Source organism: Drosophila gunungcola, chromosome 3R (assembly GCF_025200985.1).
Source record: "Drosophila gunungcola strain Sukarami chromosome 3R, Dgunungcola_SK_2, whole genome shotgun sequence".
Lineage (NCBI taxonomy): Eukaryota > Metazoa > Arthropoda > Insecta > Diptera > Drosophilidae > Drosophila > Drosophila gunungcola.
In genome coordinates this window covers 27,309,064-27,328,973 of record NC_069139.1, presented here as the reverse complement: position 1 = coordinate 27,328,973, position 19,910 = coordinate 27,309,064, and the positions used below count along the sequence as shown (strand labels likewise).

General features: G+C 41.0%; 3 protein-coding genes across 3 annotated transcripts in view; 1 reads left to right on the top strand and 2 right to left on the bottom strand.

Moving 5' to 3' along the window:
* Positions 1-178: 178 nt before the first annotated feature.
* On the bottom strand, positions 179-18,534 carry LOC128266345 (glutamate [NMDA] receptor subunit 1). Its single transcript, XM_053002808.1, is given in 16 exon segments — positions 179-1,562; positions 2,205-2,461; positions 2,516-2,688; positions 3,699-4,127; positions 4,336-4,548; positions 4,627-4,822; positions 5,932-6,148; positions 6,288-6,448; positions 7,293-7,398; positions 7,471-7,636; positions 8,484-8,686; positions 8,843-9,067; positions 10,546-10,668; positions 10,752-10,871; positions 10,873-11,036; positions 18,515-18,534. Coding segments are annotated over 15 exon segments (3,015 nt in total). The 5' UTR covers positions 10,939-11,036; positions 18,515-18,534; the 3' UTR covers positions 179-1,202.
* The window catches only part of LOC128266348 (inositol 1,4,5-trisphosphate receptor), a 28,071-nt gene continuing 20,107 nt past the window's right edge, over positions 11,947-19,910 (top strand). The window contains 1 exon segment of the mRNA XM_053002813.1: positions 11,947-12,752. The gene's annotated coding sequence lies outside the window, so the exon portion shown is untranslated.
* LOC128266347 (uncharacterized) lies at positions 18,275-18,601 on the bottom strand. The gene has a single exon (XM_053002812.1). It carries the CDS (start codon positions 18,599-18,601, stop codon positions 18,401-18,403), a length of 201 nt encoding a protein of 66 aa, XP_052858772.1. The 3' UTR covers positions 18,275-18,400.

Here is a 19,910-nt window from a genome sequence, read left to right as displayed (position 1 = left end):
TAATTATTATAATTTTTCCTAAGATAAAATTATTAATTCAGAAGTTCATCATGTCATGTCTATGTTATCTTATCAACCAATGAAGCCATACATTTGTTGGGTATACCTATTACTATAGTAATACTAAAGAACAAAGAAATACGTCGTTATTGTTAGTTTACTTTTCCAATTCAATAGCTCTTCAGATCCCAATCAATCAATCAATATCCAAACGGCTTTCGTTTTAACTTCGAATTGGTTTTAAATATTTATTTTAGTTGCATAAACGGTTTACACACTCAAAACATTTAAAATTCAAATTCCACTACTACATATTTTTTGTTCTTGAATTTCGTTTTGTATGCTTCACATTTATGCTGTTAACTTTCACACTGAATCTTATCAATATAATATGTATACATATTTGTATATATATACTTAATTTGTTTAAAAATTTCGTTTAAGCTTCTTTGAGTTAATATATAATTTTGTTTTATTAATTGCTTTTCATGGGCTTGCCCTTTCTTAGACGTCCGGGTCCACTATTGCAATTGATCTAATGTATCTTCTTCAAGCTTTCTATTCGAGAGAAAATATAAGTTGTATAAGTTGTACAGGCAATCGGAGCATTCAGTTGAGGCAAACTTATGGCCAGATCAAAAATCGGATTTGAGATTAGTTTAGATGAGAATAGTTTGGTATACAGCTAGTAACGATGGGTGGGTTAGGTGGTGAATTGTGTGATTTTAAGTTCAACGTGAGGATGTCGCTGTTTCAAATGTTTCTGGTCAGCCATTAGTCGATTAGTCCTATGTTCATGTTCTATTAAATACCAGAGAAAAGCTTAAGCGGAGATATAGTTGTTAAGAGGAACAGTAAGCACATTGAAAGCGTTAAATAAAAGTAAAACCACATCCAACACCTATCATAAATTCATCGAAAACAACAAAAACTTAATAGACTATCCAATAATTTTGCAAACACACCTAGACTCTGATATAACAGATTATTGCTGGTCCAGGACCATTAATAAATTTCAACAAAATCGACGCAAATGATATAAATCCTCTTCGCGGTCCTGGCCACTCCGTTCAGTGATAACAAACAATTTTGTGCCCATTTCGAGGCGCTACGATCAATTTCTCCCTGACTGGCAAATCGCAATGTGTTGAGCAATGACAATACTTTTTTCTATGTTCTAACTGCTTTGGCAAAATGTTAACTTAGACGACCAGGTGCGACACATCGCTGGTGTAGCCGGGCGAGTAGCGCGGTGGCAGGGCAGTTTGCTGGGGCCGTGTCTTGCCCAGCATGGGCATGGGCATTCCCGGCTGGTTGGTGGCCGTGGCCATGGCCATCACCTTCGGACTCTGGCCAGGCTTGCCCAGCTCGTAGGGCCGCCGGATGCGCAGCACGTCGGCGGCATCTCCTGGCCAGGCTCGTTCCGGTCCCAGTCGCTGGCCCAGGCGAGGATACCGGCGCTTGTCCACTGCCAGACTGATGGTGCCCGGGGCGTGCGTCGCGTTCAGGCCCACGTTGTACTGGCGCTGCATCGCCAGGGAGGCACGGATAGTCTTCCGTTTCTGTGGAAAAGGTGTGAAGGTTAGGTTTACGTAAAAGCTTCATCACTCATTTTGACGAGTGGAAAAAGCATCGTAAAACCCTATGACAAGTGCCGTAGCTTCGCCGAGCAGACGATGAATAGACGTAAATAAACATGGGCTTACAAAAATTGGTTTTTTTTTTAAAGATTTTTTAATTTATCACTGTTTTAAAGTTCAATAAATCCGTTTGACGTCCATCTGATGGTCCTTTTTTTTTGGGTCTTAGAAAAAGGTTCTAAATTGTTAACCAAACGTGTGTTCAAAATTGGATTTCCAAAAAATTTTTATCTAGTTAGATTTACTCAATTTTAATCAAATAATTTTGTTTAAAAAAAAGTTTGCTCTCATTATACTCAAACAATTAGCCAATAATTATGTAAAATAATGCTTTGCCTATTCTAAAGAATTCGCGAATGCCGTTGTGGTATTGAATTTAAAAATGTTTTTTTTAAGAGCAGGATGGCTTTAGCTTTAAGAGTTGTTGAAGAGTTAAATTAAAGTTATTGATTACAAATTAACTTTTCCTGTGTGCCTAGCGCATTAAATTATTATTATTATAAGTATTACTATAAATCCTAAGGTTTTACGATGCTTTTGGTTTATGCACTCCGCAGCCCTCACCTCTATGGTGCCTCGCCACTTGTCCGCCGCATGTCGGGCAATGTCCAGGCGCTTCTGCTTCTTCACCTGGTGCTTCTTGTAGATGACCTCGATTATGATCAGACCCACGCCGCCGGCAATGCCCACGCCCACCAGTATGAACACCCCCGCCATGTTTTTCAGCCCCAAAGTGTTGGGCGTCTTTTCGAAGAGTTCGCAGTTCTGCTGGACATGGCCGTGGAAGATCCACTGTTTGTCCAGCTTCTCCATAAACCCGCCTGAAAGAAGTTAGGAAATTAGTGTTGAATTGAGAACTGACTTATTGTTCTTACTTTCATGGAACTCCAGGATGGCCAGTGTGACGGCGTCCGTCCAGGGCGAGCCCTTTTGCAGGCCAATCCCGTACCCACTCCGTCCGAACAGCTCTCCGGCTGTGACCAGTTCGCAATCTTTGGAGGCCTCGTACTCCAGACGAGAGGAGTCCCAGATAAAGGCCATCAGCTTGCTGCGGACATAATCGCAGATCAAAGGGAAGGTTTGTTAAAGCTATGCTTATGCAGTTGGATTTAGGATAGGGGTACAAAAAGTGGGAAGAACGTTCAAGTAACAAGAAAAATTGGCTAGCTTCGATGGACCGAAGCTTCCCTTACCCTTGCAGATACTTCGGCTTAGTTATTAAAAATGTTGATCTCTAACTTACTAATATTTGAATAAACAAAATATCTCAGTGTCATGTTAAGGTTCCAGTTTATCAGATTAAGTTAATTTTGAAGTTAAATTGTTGGAAAACATAAATTTGCTTCGAAACGAGATGCTTATTTTCAAACAACCAGTCTTTACATGGTCGGTTTAAACTTTAGACTGCACAACCTTTAGGCGACCGACAAATTTTAACTATAACTTTTTGTCTAATAAGGATTTAAAAATTATTAAAATAAAGTCCTATATTAAGACTTTCGAAATGACAATTTAACATGAGAAATCGATCGCAGACAGCTTTTTCTATGGAATTTTAAGGTGACCAGCAGACGTGAAGTATCTTGGAATATAGTAACCAATTGTTTTTTTGAACTTTGATAAATGCAATTTCGAAGATGCTCTGCAAGGATTAATGACATAAAGGTGCTAAGATATGGGAAAACAAGATGGCATAGGGGGCGGATAATACGGGGGCAAGACCAACACGAACACGAAAACGAACACGATACCGCTAACGATTACAAAACATATCTAATAGATCGAAACAGAGGAAGAGCAAGAGAGCAAGAGATAGAGAGACAGAGAAAGAGAGATACAGTGGCGTTAGGTGGACTGAATTGGAGGTTGCGTATGGGAGAGTGAGTTGTAATAGTAATAGTAATAGTAATAGTAATAGTAGTAGTAGTAGTATAGTTGTTGTCTGGATCTGGATCTGGATCTGGATCTGGACGGTAGTGGTGCCATGACATGCGAGGCTAGAGGCTCAGCTACGCTCAGCTACGACAAAAAGGTCGCCAGGCCTGAAGCAATCGTTACCCCTTCTTCACGTCCTGGATGGCCTGCTCGGCGGTGGCATAGTTGTTGGCCTCCATGGTGCGGTACATGTTGGACAGCTCCACCTGGCGGCGGAAGTACATGTCCACGGAGGAGCCCTTGACGGTGGCGCAGGTCAGGTTCTCCATGGTGTTGCGCAGCCGGGCGTCATTGATGCCGCTCAGCTTCGTCTTGGGCCGCTCCAGCACGAGGAAGGCGGCCAGGTTGGCGGTGTACGAGGCGACGATGATCATCGCGAATCCGGCCCAGACCATGCCCAGCACCCGGGCCGAGAAGCTGCGCGGTGTGCCCTCGCCGATGCCGCTGTTGAGGAGCACTCCCCAGGCGAACCACACTGCGGAGCTGAGGTTCAGGGCCTTCTCCTCGTTGCTGTCCGAGTGCGAGAGCTTGAAGCGTCCGAAGGGCGAAAATCTGAGTTCGGAAATCGGAAATGGGAATCAGGTGGTTAATAGCGTCCGGAACCGCGGGCCACTCCAGGCGGGGATTAGCGGGGGGTGCCATTCAACCGTCCAATGCAGCGACCCTTCTTCCTTGCTTCCCCTGTGCTTGGGTGGGTGCGTGGTTTGGGGGTGGTCTGTGGAGGTCAGTGGAGGTCTGTGGAGGGGCAGGGAAGACTCACCTGTCCAACAAGTAGAGCACGAGCGCCACAACATGGACCGACACCATTACCAAGATCCATAGCGTGTTACTAAACGGCTGCAAGAAAGACACGAGAGTACTCGATCGTGACGGTTTCTTCTCGAGTATTGTAATGCCTTGGTATTTGAATGGCTTTGAGAATTCTATATACTCCGCACGCTCCGGATTGATGGTTAGTGGTGCCACGATCATGCTAAATGTGAGTGTGAGTCCGGGATTAGTGGGTGTGTTAGGTGTAGTGGGTGTAGCTGGCGGTGACCGCATCGCTTACTCGGCACGTTCGTTGACCAGCTCCCCGATGAGGCCCGTCCACTCCTTGCGCAACGTCATCGCCCCCGAGCTGTTCCGCAGGATGTAGTGACCGAACTGGCCGTCGGGGGACAGGGCCAGGTCGTAGGTGAAGTTGATCCGCTTCGAGAGCTCGATCAGCAGGTCGATGCAGTAGCCGCGGCAGCAGAACTCGTTGGCTGTTGGAGGAGCACCGTTGTGGATGATTATGTATTGATACTCGGAAGTTAGCTTAAGCATGGGGTAATAAATTCTTTAATCATAATTTTATCAGCATTACTTGCTAAGTCCATGTAACCATATTGATCTGCCTAATAGTCTGTATGTGGCTACATAGCATGAGCATTTTACTATAGTATTCTTAGGACTGCAGGTAGCTGCGGTCGAAATATTTTCAACGATAAGCTTACTTGGAATCTTTACGCAATTATTATTCATATGCTACCATTTAATTAAATTTATTTTAATTTTATTTCTGTTGTTGATATGTGAGCTTATGAAATCCAACAGATTAAACCTATACTTCAAACTTTTGAATTTTCGAAAATTCATATTAAAATTAATCTCTATTTAAAGTCGCTCAAGCTAACAGCACAAAAAATGTCAAAAAATTATATTTGTATTGGTGTTGAATGAAATTATAATTTTTGATTTGATTTTTCGGAAAATTGGTCGATTCATTCTAGTACCTGCCAGTTTTGCAACAGCGCTCCCATAAACAAAGAACACATCCCAATCTCTGGCACTATCTTTTTCCCAACTCAGATCAGCAAACATAAATAAAATGATTTCTTTCCTTACAATAACACAAACTCATTCATTAAATTGTTCAACTTGCTCCCATAAATTAATTAAATAAACTAATCTTAAGCGTGCAAACGGCCAATGCTCATAGTTTTAGTTAGCTTTTAGCTTTAACTTTAAGTTATCTTTAAATAAATAAATAAACAAACAATAAATCAATATACCGACACCAAGATGGGCTGAGCCCTACAATGTTTTTGTTTTTAATTATGGGTAGATCTAGACTTGAATTTGTATTTAACATGCCCTGCCATACTATTTAATTTTACAATTCTTGTGTCTATTAAAAGTTTAGCTACCATTTGTCGGGATAGTCCAGATATAGATCGACAAACTTTTATTTATTTTTATTTAATTTGTAGATACAGAAAACTTAAAGACATGGAACTTTTGGCAATTAAACTGCTAAAATTAAAATAAAGTATAATAACTTAAAAAAATATTTCTAAATCTTATTTTCAGTATAGGAGAATGGATTACCCACCAGTGGCATCCGAGTTGTTGAACAGGGGACACGGACGCTCGTCCGGTTCGCAGCGGAACTCGTCGTCACCCATGCGGCGCACATAAACGAAGGGCTTCTCCTCGATGGTCAGCAACTTCAGGTGGGTGGGAATCATGATGCCCTCTGGCTTGCGACGCTGCTTTCCTGGCCAAATGATCTCGCTGTCATTGATCTTCATCCGCATCTTGGCCCGCATCTGAAAATCGTATACATACAGTCGTGGTGTGAAATAAACCGTATAAAACATGCTGGCATTTTGTTAATTTTGGTGTCATTGATTGATTGGCCAGAAGTGAAATATTTTTTTGGTTGGCAGGGGATAAGGTTTAACCTACGCTGTCGTAACTGAACTTTCCGACTACGTGCTTCTTCTGCTGCTCCCGAATGTTGACTACATCATAGCCGGCGTAGATTCGATCTCCATTGTCATCGAAGGCCACCTGCCCCGTTTCGCCCGTGATATTGCGGCTTTTCAGGTACTGGAACAGCCGCTTGCCTGCCAGATGTTAAGTAAAAATATTTTTAAAAATTTAGACAAGCCATTTAAAACAAGCATTTTATTATAGTTAAGGGGGTATTGTATAGAGTGGGGTCTTCAACAAAATATCTGCGTCCTGGTTGACATGATTTCAGCCCTTGTAGAGATCGGAAAATCTAACAAATTCTTCTTTAGTAATGAAGCCGTTATCAGGTTGACACCTTACAAAAAAAAATAAAAATAACAGCGGCGTCAACTTGAAAAAAAAAGTTTATTAAACAATTTTTTTAACTTTCTAAATATTTAAAAAATGTTTTTTCATCTAAATTTTTTTTAAACGCGATAAAAAATAGTATAAACAAGATAAATACCAAATTTCAAACGAATCGGTTCAGTAGAACTTGAAATATCATGTCAACCACCTCCAAAAAAGTAGTTTCGAGAAAAACGCGTTTAAAGTTTAGGAAACCATTCTATTGGCTCGGACGCCACGTCACAAAATTGGCTGTGACTCCGAAAATATTTCGAGTTTTGAAAAATCATCTTAGGATTATATTTTTCAAAGTCTAAACACCCAAAATATGCAAGAAAAAATCGATTTATTTCAAATTTCTAGACCAGAATACCCCCTTAAGAACATTATCGGTTGTAAGGCGGCTTTCTCGAGATACAATATTGTTTACTAAAAAAATAGCACAAGAGTAAGACTATCACAACACATATTTTAGGAAACTTGAAAATCAGTGTTTATTGAGGGATTTATGGATCCCGCGTAATCTGGCATAAATATTTGATCGGTATTTTTGAAATTTGGTCCACAAACTGTTTTTCCCTAGAAGTTAATGACGCGGAATATACGCACCCGATTCCCAGTTAACGGCCGAGTCGCCGCAATCCTTCGGTGCCTCGGCAATGGTCTCGTTGGAAATCATCTCCTTGATGGCCGACGCTAGTACATAGACGCTGTCCTGTTGGGGGAACCAAAAACCAAAAACCACCTCATGCATATTTCAGATTCCTGGCGGAGGAGTCGCTCTTACCCTAATGTGCCCCTTGTCGCTGTGGGCGTGCTCCAGCTGGAGGCCCAGCACTCCGTCCGGCGTGTTGTTGGAGAACAGCGCCTGCTCCGTCACAATCCACACGTGTCCCTCTCCGGTCATGTTGTACTCCCCGGCATCGCGGAAGATTACTTGAGCGTCCTCCGTGCTGGGGGACGATACGAAATGCATAAATAGCCAGTAAGCTTATTCTAAATGCCTCGTGGCTTCAGCGGCTTAGAATTTAAAACATCTGAATCACACATGTGGAACGGAATGTTAAAGAGGGCTCAATGATTTATACTTGGCTCTGGAGCCCATTTACGATTGCTTATATATATTAAAAACAATCCTTACCAATTTACTTTAAGCGCTGGGATATCTCATTTTAAGATGTAAATATAAACGATGAGCGAAGATAATTTAATTCTAAATGGTAAAGCGTTTGCTAAGCCAGTAAACGAGGACACATAAAAAAATCTCTTAATAATAGTAATAATTGACACAGAACATGGTTGTCTCAATTTTATCAACAAAACGACCAGTTGCTGAGTAACAGGCACGCCCATGTTGGAATTCAATCTCAGTAATCTTGCGTAAATCGCTCTTTTATTGAAATTAATTTAGAGACTACAACATAAAATCACTTTATTGAGAACTGACAACAATTGACTGACACGCTTTAGTATTCACAATTTATCATCACTCAGAGGAAAACAATTTGAATATGCATTTTATAGCTGCAATTCCCATCTGGCAAACTATATAAATGCCTCGTACAGTTGCAGATAAAAAGTGCTTATCCTAGCAATTAGATTAATATGAACGAAAGAAAAGAAAGGAAATCTTATCGGAGATTTAGTAAACTAGATCTATTTAGATACGCTTAAAAGGCAAACAAATTTAAAGTTGAATATTTTGCTGACAACAACCGATGGATAAAATCCATCACTAAACCCAAAAAAAAACCTGACCCAATTGAGAAGGCATTACTTACGCAAATTCGGGGCACTCACCTGGCGTACATCAGGTAGACCCGCGACTGGGCCGTCTTCATGTCGATGAGGTGCTCGGTGAAGCTCTCCAGCTTGGGCTCGAACTCGACAATCAGCTCCACGGTGGCGCGCACATCCACGTCGTCATAGTAGGTCTGCGAAGTGGTCTGGAATCGTCCCAGGATGGCCCGGCCATCCGTGTCGGAGCTATGAATTATGATTACCTGTCGCCAGCGGAGCAGATAACGGAACAACTCGATAAGTCAATAAGTCAATAAGTCAAATTCGGTTGCAACACTTTGGGAGTTGGGGATTTTGGGGGTTTGGGTACTTGGGTACTTGGGGAGTCGGGTGGGTGGGTGGCCATCAAACCATCGTACCTTCGTGTAGGCAAAGTGGCTGAGCATCTCGAGCCAGACATCCGCTTGGTGGTAGTACGGCGGCACCGTCCGCAGGAAGGAGACGTGGATGTTCTTGTCGGAGAAAGCCGCGTCCCGCGAGGATATGCCAATGACAGGAATTGAATAGAATCCGCTCGTATAGCTCACGGCCGCCGGCGACAAGTCACCTGAGGTTTGCTCATGCGAAACGACTACGGCGTACACCTGCGGAGGGTAAATTGTGCCGGGAAACAAATAAATCAGTGGAAATGAGCTATGCCAAAGGAGAGGAGTTCAGCTGATGGGTGGAAGGTGTAAATGGCACTGGCAGGTCGTTCAATTGGCTAAGCATAAAGGAACGTTCGTCACTAGCTTATATGATGAACAAGCCAGTAACAAATTGCTGTTTACCACAATCATTTTCAATATTCCATTCTACCTGTTCTCCATAAATGTTTTGAAAATATAAGATTATTAAATATAATAGGATATAAGATATAATAGTTAATGCTAAAGCATATTTTCCATGTAAGGAATTTTTTTTTGATTGTACGTGATTTAAAAACATTTCATTATTCTCTAATATGTATCCATAAATGGGAAAAGGTAACGTTTGAAACGTCGTCTGAGTAAAATACATTTGCCAGAGCTGACAGTTTTGAAACGCACTGTACTGACACGGCCATTCAATAGAGTCAATGACAGTTGATTTGCTTCCTTTGGGTAATGAAAGGTTCCAAATGGACGCGCATTTTGGGACCTGTGATGATACATTCGCCGCAACATTAATGATGACAAATGCCGCCCCAAAACAGGCATCCAATTTATTGGGACCTGGTCTAGTGGGTGTGAACTTCTGCTCCTGGCAGCCACCCACAGCAGCTCATGATAAATGTGAATTGATGCACGAAATTTGATTGATGGAATCCAATGATAATCCAAATGGTTGCCTCAGAAAAAATTGAGGGACGTTTGCTAAAGAAAAAGTGTTTCGGCTTTAAGTGAACTTTTAACGAGGCCCACATCGACTGGGTGCATTGCACTTTGGAGCGTTGAAAGGCTCTTCGTCATTAGGATTTTTTGTACTCTTTTTGTTTGTGCATGACTGCGTTAATTTATTGCATGAGAATCCAGTTTGGTTCTTAAGAGAGCGGCCTTATGATTCCATTGGTTGTAAGTACAGTGCGTTTCAAAAGACTTATTTAATGACAAACTCTTTTTTGCGCGCTTTATAATTTATAAGAAAAAGTTTACAAAAAATTAATACTTTTCTGTTTGATGATATTGATAACGACAAAAATTGTTTTTCTAAATATTCACACTAAGTTTCGAAACTCAACGAATAATAAACCGCTCATTCGTAATGGAAATATTTTACTTTTACATTGGCAATCAGTGGGAAAATCATAGAACAGTGTGCCACCCACTGGTGTCCTTTCAATGAAAAAAGCAATTAATATTACGAATTGAACATACATTTAAGGAGCAAGGGAAGCCGAGAGTTAACCAACTGGAAGCTTGTCGATATTGGAATCTGCTGGCGCATTACCGTTTGTCATAAAGCCATTTCCGAATCATTTCCCTTCGGATTATTGAAATGAAGCGAGCAGGCCGAAATACAAGTACATTTGCAATATTTGCCTTGGGCAATGCGATGGTGTGGTCGGAAGTGGAGAGGTAATTGCATTTAACCACTGACTTACCCGATTCTCGATGAGCTTGTCGCAAACGTTGAATACCGTCTTGATGGGATTCTTGTCCATGCGAATGGTCTTATCATAGTAGGTGACCTTGCGTGGCACATACTGCTGGTCGAAATTGAGGTGCTGGGGGTCGATTGGAAATGGAAATTATTATAGCAATGGATGAATACCAAAGGCAGTTAGTTAAGTAACGAGTAAGCGCTTGCCTTTATTGTTGTGCTAAAGTGCTCCTCGCTGTCGGAATTGCTCAGTACGCCGCCAATATTGTACGTTGACGGATTATCCGAGGCAGTGTGCCTCTGGGCGGCATCAATCGGCGGCGCCAGTAGTAGCTAGCAGAATAATGCCGAGCCCAAACAAAAGCCAACAATAAACAAAACCACAGTCGGCCATTCTGCAGAGCGCTATAGTTTCTGGGGGAGGATAAGCGATTTGCTTTGTGCGATGACTTCAATGGTTTTCCGGGCAAACATTCAGCATTTTCTGCAAGTCTAAAAGAAGAACAACCATCGTTAATGCCATTAACTATGCTTTTAAAGCCTTTTAATTTTCAGGCATCATTATTAATTTTTCATACAATGTACAAAATTTGTGCTAAGGCTAAGAATCGAAACTTAAATTATTAATTTAATCAATTATTTTAGTTTGAAGAAATTGATTTGTATGTTGAACTCTGCTGTGTTTACGTTTTGAAGACGCGCCAAGCCTGCGGTGATGCCAGATCGATCGAAATATTATATTTTGACGGTAGGCGCTGTTAGCGATCATTAGGGTGACCATTCATTTAATAGGTTATATTATTGCTATTTTTTTAACTCAAATGGGAAGTTCTGATTGCTTATCTATTTGAATTTAATATAAGCGTTTACGTAAAAAGATCATTTAGTTTAGCATTTTAAAAGTATTTCTTAACTCAAGTATCACTTAAGTATATTTTTTGCGGTCACTCATTTAGGTAACATTTCGCTGTTCGCTAGGGATTGTAAATTAAACCCAACATTATGTTGCTTTTCCCTTTACGTGCTAAGTATGGAAAAACTCGCAGTTGCAAATAGTGCCCTAAAAATGTGTTGATGCTCAATATTTTTTGTATGTGATTTTTTAAAAAGCTCATCTATGATATGTAAACAAATAAAAATTTATGAACGGTTAGGAAGGTAAATTGGTCCGCCAATCGCAGAGGATAAATCACTATCTGTGACAAGTCCACTGTTAATGTCATAAATTGTATTTAGTTCTGCGTTGTAGTCCCTTTTATTGGTAGAAAAATAATATTTTTACTTTTGTAGGCCGATCAGCTGCTTTTGCCACAGCGGGTGCCTGTGTGAACAACCTTTCTGCATCAACTCTTTTAAGCGGCTGTGTGAAGACCGTGTTATCGATCATATGGCCCTGCTGTTTTCTAACACTTGTTGCCTGGCCGCGCTTTGAGTCGGACGTGTTTTCGCTGGCGTTTTTCCGCGTCGGTCCGCCTTATCTGCGCTGCGCTGGCACTTCGTTGGAGAAAGGGGGAATCGGAGGAGCACTACACGACTTCGTGCATGACGCGGCGCCCTGGAAAATTGCATTTTCATACGGTTCGAGCCGCTAATTTATCGCCGAAATGATGGCTAATTTATTGGCCTGAATGCGGTGTGGTGGGCGTGTGTGAGTGTTAGTGTAAAAGTGGCTGGAAAAGTGCGAACAAATCGAAATCGAAATCGAGTTGCGCGTTTTGTTTGCCTTTCGCCGTCGCTGCGCTGCGACTGCGCTGCCGGGGGGTGGGTGACGTTAACGGGATCGCGGGGGCGGGAAAGCCAATTGTTGACGTTGTTTCGCGTTTCTTGTCTCTTTCGGTTAACCGGAATTGTTTGTCGCGTGTTTTTTACGGCTCAGTCTTATTGACAAGCCAGCCTCTGCCGACGTCGCTGCCTCTGCCGACGTCACTGCCCGGCATTGTTATTGTTATTGTGTGCGCGGTTTCTGCCTCTTCTCCTTTTTCGCCGTATTCCCCACTTATTATTATTCTCTTTTCTGCGGCTAAGTGCGCGCACTCAAGGTGAAAATATATTAAGTTCTTTCGAGTGGCCCCCCGAGTGTTTGCATTTGAATAAAATAAATATAAAGTCAAATTCGATTTACGATCGTCGTCTATCGGCAGCGGATGATTAATCCCTGGGCAGGGGCAACATTTCGGATACGTAATCCCGGTTCGGATACTCTCTGCGGTAAGTACTGAACAACCTGTTGCCAGTCGGGCACTTTTACTGGTTTTTCTGGTTTCCCGAAGGGCTTGCCGCCGATTTAAGTAGGTCATAAGGCAATAAGCCTATCGCCTGGGCACCGGCTAATTACCCAGATAGCTATTATCTAGCAGTCACGCCCTCGCTCGGTGTCGGCTCGTTTTGCTGAATAATTGAAAGTAAATCAAAGCGAAAAACGCCAGAAAACCTCTCTCATTCAATTACAATGCAATGACAGCGGCGAAACGAACAGTTCTGCAATTATTTGTTTCTTACACACAAAGAAATAATTATCCTTTTCCCTTTATCACTAAAAGACCATAGATGAAATAAATTTTGGGTCTATTTGGGCATTCCCATTGATTGCATGAGATTATTAACATTCATTATTTTTATCGATTTGTATATTTTCTCAGTTTGCATACAATAGTTGAGCTATTCTTCTTTATTATGCGTTCACGTGATTTGTTTTTCAAAAAGCAACAAAATATTTTTAATTTGATGAAAATGACTTTGAAAAATTTTAAAGGTTGATTCAAATACCACAAACTATTTAATACATTGATTTCGATTTCAATTATTACTCCTCTGAGGTTTTTCTTTCAGTGCAGAAATCTTGATTGCAGGCACAGATAGTAAGAGAGAGAAAGAGAGAGAGAGAAAGAAAGAGATGCTGACAGGGCCGACGCGTGCTTAATTAAGCGCCACATTGTTGACCGCCAGGTGCTGGGAGATAGAGGGAGACGCAAAATGATAGAGGGGGACGGAGAGGCAGGCGGAGCTTTCTCGCCTGCAGTCAGTTGTGCCAGGAAGTTGTGTTCAGTGTAGGGGAAAATAGGAGGGACGAAAAAATGGATGAGTTGAGCCTGCTGCACGCGATGATTTCGATTTAATTGCTTGGAATAAAGATTGCCTTTCATCGGCAAATTACCCTTTTCGCAATGCTCACTCAAAATTATGAGAGCGCACTTAACTACTTCTTTATATCCAGCTAATATTACTCGAGCTAACAGGCGGTCAATTATTTTCACATTATTACAGTTTAATGAATAAGTAATTTTTTAAGTTGGTTGGATAAAATTGGTAATATAATAATTGAACGAATTTTTAATTTTTGTGATAATTATTATGGTATTATTAGTTTGACCAGCAAAGTTGAAAACTGGCCAACTACTTTAAATATGTAATTATTGCTTTAAACATGAAATTATACTTTAGTAAACTGTTTATACTTTGAAACTTAGTCAAACGCTTTCATGCCCACCTATCAGTGCTGAAACCCAATGATCAGGCTATGATTTATTTATTTAGTTTTAACTGTTATATAAAAATATATTTTTTCTTTTGTTAACAGTAATTGTATTTTAAGTTTTAGAGAGATAACACAAGTAAAATGTAGAGAAAACTATGAACTTTATAGTGTCTGTTAACTAGTTTAGGAAAAAAAGCAATCAATAAAAAAATTAAAAAAAATTAAGTACTTAAGTGGTCATTGAGAAGTACTCAAGTCCTTTCAAACATTAATATGTCGACTTTTTTTATTGTGCCTCAAAGTAGTACAGATACTGCGGTCAAAGGTGTTTTACGTTAAATCGATCAAATTACTTTACAGATTAATATATACCTGCATAGGTTCATAAAACAGTATAGCCCTTAGCCATACATTATGGAATCATTTAAAAAGTTAACTTATCTAATCCAGTTAATTATTATAAATATTAACTCTGGCTTTAAGTAGACCACAAATATCGTACTTGAAAAAAAAAACATAGATAATATGACCGCTATCGTACGTCCATACATATTCATTCATACATGGTGCCCATGGGCATGTGCATAATTTGCAGCTGAATTGAGCAGCTGAAGTGGAGTTTGGGGGAAAGGAGAAGGCGCCTGGGAGCGCCACAAATCAACATAAATAGGCAAATTGTGTAAGCAACACTTTCATGTTGTAAATAAAAGATACCTACATAAAGAGCCGACCACACACTCATGCGATGTGCAAGTACCCCAGTCCACTTGGCTGCAATTAATGGGCGTGTGTGTGCACTAGAGGTCGGGTGTTATCAATGAAGCACACTGAATGAGGAAAAGAGTGCTCTCATCGCCTGTGTTTGTCTGCGTGAGTATCTGAGTGCTGGCATGTTTTTCGCTCAGGTGGGCCGAGATCTCTTTGGCTTTTCAACAGCTTTGAGGAACCAGACATGGCCCAGACTTCAATAAATAGTCAAATTACCGAAAGGTTTTCTATTCGTTCGCCAGCCTCCGTAAAAGCTCATGTAAAATATATTTTTTAGATGACTTTCACTTTGCCGTCTGCACTCATTTTCTATTAATCCCTATAAATAGTTGATTAGACTTCAACAGTTTCAAAGGCCCCTGAATCCCTCGACTTCAGCTGACTGAACATCGCACAGAATTTCCCCAAGGAAATCTTTTGCTCTCTCCGTTTAGTGAGGTTACAACAATTCCTATATGGTATTAAGAATAATTTTGTGTAAATAATAAATCAACTAATATGTGATTTTACGAACATGTATACAAACATTTCACACCCCTCAAACTTCGATTCGTTTGCTATTTACATTTTTGCATGTCCATTTACATATATGTCAGTTAATGAACTTTGAGTGAAATGAAAAGAGTACTTTGGGTATTAAAATATAAAGAAAATATTTCAAAAGTTTCCTTTGCTTTAAGCAAAAGCAAATGTAATTATGAAAATTGTGTAAGAAGCACAGCAATCTAAAAGCATTTATGTCCTCGCTTAGTCGAAGTTGTCGTCAATCAATGTTTCATTAAAGCCTTATTAAATTAAAAAATTTAGAATTTTCATTAATTGCGTTTGTTTTACCATTGGGGCATACATACATTAAAACTAGCAAGTAACTATTTCCGCTCTATTAAAAAAAGGGTATTTTAACTTCAGAGGAGCTTTTGAAGAATTTTCTTCGACGTTTTTTGCTCGACTATTTAACATAGCGAACGTGCCATGGCTGGCATTTTATTCAATTTTCGCTGTTGGTGCATCGTGTGCGGGGATGGCAGATTGCGAGCTCCATTGAATGCGGCAGTGCATGGTGATAGTAGGCGGAAAGGGGCGGGGCTGGGGCGGTGGCGGTGGCTTCAGTGTAATTTAAACTGACAGGCTGGCAACAATGGAACATCGGATTCGACGGCGGCTCGCATTTGATGATGCTTTATTGAAGTATTTGCAGTGGTTTTCGAACTTAATTTCTAGCGACGTGCAGGTAGCAGAAATAGTTTTTAATCAATGTGCAACCGCAGCAGGGGTTCAGATTGTTTGACCCTGCCGTAAAGCGGTTAGAGCTCAATTGGGACAATATCGATCAGGTCGTTGGGCGGATGCCCGAGTAATTTCTCCCCCCGGCCAATTTGAGATAATTTAATTTGCCCTCTGTAAACGGGAATTGTTTTATGTGCGATCCGGCAGCCAGGACAACTCCCCAAGGAGCCGACCGCAGACAAAAGCTTCAATAAAAAGTCCCTGAAACTTTGAACCGAACTTTGTCGCCTCAGACGTTCACATCCACGCCCTGTTGCTTTAACCTTTTATCCCTACTCCACCCTCTGCCATATTCCCCATTCCCCATTCCCCGTTTCCATTCTTTGCGGTCCGGCCTTGTGTGTGCGGCTCAGCCGGGAAACCCATCTAAGCCAATAACCAAGTCAAGGATGTCCGTCCTCCGCCTGGCAGCTTCCAAACTTGCTAAAGTGTTGCGACTTCCCTGGCCCATTGTTGGCAATTCACATTTTATATTTTTGTGTATCTTGCAGCATCTCGCCGTAGGTAATTTTCGTGAGCATTTTTCACACTCGAATTGCCAAGCAGATGTTCGTGCCCCGATTCGCTTCACTGGGTCCCAATCCGTCGGATTGATGACAGTCGAACCTGCTCCCGGAGATTGGTAAAAGTGGGGGCATGGAAGGATTGAACCATTCTGTTCATGATTTCAAGCATTGCACATTGACGTGCCGCACAGAATGGAAATCCCCCATTCGACCCATTGTTGCTAAAGTGCCTAATGCTCAACAATTCGTTGGGCTTGAGCAACTATTGGGGTTGGACGAACAAAGGAAAAGGATTTTGGTCAAAAGATTCCCGTTTGCTCATCGGATTTTGCATGAAATCTATGGGGATAATCTTAGTTCAAGATATATATATGGCCAATTGGGTTGGTTCATTATACCCTTGCAGAGGGTATTATAATTTCAGTCAGAAGTTTGCAACGCAGTGAAGGAGACGTTTCCGACCCTATAAAGTATATATATTCTTGATCAGCATCACTAGTAGAGTCGATCTAGCCATGTCCGTCTGTCCGTCCGTCTGTCCGTCCGTTTATATGCAAACTAGTCTCTCAGTTTTAAAGCTATCTGCATGAAACTTTCCCAAAAGTTGTCTTTCTATTGCAGGTAGTATATAAGTCGGAACGAGCCGGATCGGACGACTATAGCATATAGCTCCCATAGGAACAATCGGAAAAATAAATGAAAAAAAATTATAACTTTGCTGTTTTTCAATTTTTTGTTTAGTTCTTCGACATTTAGTAATGGTTAAATACTTCCGATTTACGGTTTAAATTTCATCAAAATCGGACGACTATAGCATATAGCTCCCATAGGAACAATCGGAAAAATAAATGAAAAAAATTATAACTTTGCTGTTTTTCAATTTTTTGTTTAGTTCTTCGACATTTAGTAATAGTTACATATTTCCGATTTACGGTTTAAATTTCATCAAAGTCGGACGACTATATCATATAGCTCCCATAGGAACAATCGGAAAAATAAATGAAAAAAAATTATAACTTTTCTGTTTTTTATTTTTTTGTTTAGTTCTTCGACATTTAGTAATGGTTAAATATTTCCGATTTACGGATTAAATTTCATCAAAGTCGGACGACTATATCATATAGCTCTCATAGGAACAATCGGAAAAATAAATGAAAAAAATTATAACTTTTCTGTTTTTTAATTTTTTGTTTAGTTCTTCGACATATAGCAATGGTTAAATATTTCAGAATTATGGTTTAAATTTTATCAAAATCGGACGTCTATATCATATAGCTCCCTTAGAAATAAAAAAAATATATAAAATAACTATCAAATAATTGAGCTGCAAATCATCATAGCTTCAATGTTTTTAAACATATACGAAAGTAAATCATAATTTTAATGTTTTCAAAAATGTTTAATTCTTGCAATAGCTGCAAGGGTATATGAACTTCGGCTTGCCGAAGTTTGCTTTCTTTCTTGTTTTGATACTTATAAACTTATAAAAATCGAGTACTTTAGTTTATCGGAAATGTTTTAATTCGCCTTTACTTTTCCATAAATATTTCAGCGTTTGGCTTTAAATGTTAGATTGATATTTGTAATATTTTTGATATCAAATCGGCCAACCGACAAATCGTAATTGGTTTAATTTTAATGTTTTCTAATATTGAGATTAGTTTCTGATTCCTGGTTTGTAGCAACTAAGTTTTGAGATGTAAAAGTAGATAATATAAATATTGGCAAGTATAATGTACAAAAAAAATGCATTTAATTTGGTCACAGAATATTGCTTTTCATCTTAACGGAATCAGGCCGAGAAAAATGTTTCCTTTAGTTCAGTCGTAGTCGTAATCGTGAACGGGTTCCATGTCTCTGGTGGTGGTCTCATTGATCTCTACAATGCGGACTTGCACTGCATCAATGACCGGGCCCAAGACAAACACACTCACGATGAATATGAGGAGGCCAACGATAATAAGCAGGACACAAACGACGACGGAATACACAACGCACTGGGCTGTCTGGTCGGAGTCCATGCCGCTATGGATTGGCACGACCACGCCTCAATCACACTGCAAACTATTTGGAGTCATTTTGGAAATTGTCAGGCACTGCACAAATTGGTTTATTTACATCACCACCGATATCCTTCCTGCATATCCATTTCTTCAGCCCTCGATTTCGCCTCGATTTCGGGGCATTTAATCAAGTTATTGGCTACGGGCGGTGGTTGGTGGTGGCTGGCTATCGCGAGTTAAGTTATGCAAACACTTTGTGTGCCACTCCTACGGGATGCTTTGCTTTCTCTATTCTTTTTGCGCGCACACACACTAACACACAGACGCACGCACACAGAGGCAACTTTTATCACAAGCACACAGGACGAACTTTTATCCCCTTTGTTCTTCTGTAACTCTGTTTTCACTGGCAATTTTCGGTGTTTTGAACTGGGCGGAATGTGTAATTTTCTTTTATTTCTGTTAATTTTGACTATCCTCCAACAACTGCTTGACAATTTTCGCCCAGACTGAGCTTTCCGTATCGGATTTCGCTGGCCCAGCATCACATCACCCATACGCACCGTGGCCAGGCAGCAGGAACCAGTAGTGTTGCCTACTTTTCGACGGCCGCTCAACACGACGCCAGGCTTTTCCGCTTTTCCTTTCTTTTCTTCCTATCCGGGGCTGCGAAGGACAACGTGGCGCTTTGCGCGTCGCTCGACTACTGAAAAGTCCTCTCGGCTGCTCCGAAATCCCTTGGCTTTCGGGCTTTAAGCTCCTTCGCTGAGCTTTGGAAGCTGGCAAAAGGCTGGGCCACGCCTGCGTCCCGACATGTAAACAATTTCGGCCGTCCCCCTGTCAGCTGTTCAACGTCGCACACAACTCCGGTCAGCTGACTGGCGCCTCTGCCGCCTCCGACTGCGCTGCTGATGCGACGCCGACGCCGACGGCAACGTCTGCATCTGTTTGCATGCCAACCACTTGTGGCTCATTGTTGTTTGTTTGGCTTTTCCCACGCATGTGACTCGGGCGACTGGGTCGCAATGCTAAAGCTCTCTCGCTGGCTTGACCGCCCGCCGCACGCTAATTTACGCACCCGGCTGGTGTGTTTAAGTGATTGCTTTTTGAGCAGTCCGTAATCGCTAGACTAGTGGCAATCGCTCGCCAAGCTTGACAGCCCGATAGCGCAAAGTCCTCGCTGAGTCATGTGACGTCCGTAAGACAAGAAATGTGACTGTGCCGGTGGTGAGCTAGGTCAGTCCAAAAGTTAGCACAAGGAAAAATGCTAATGCAGATAAGGGCAATTGGGAAACAACATGTTACTAAGTGGATTTGAATAAAAAAG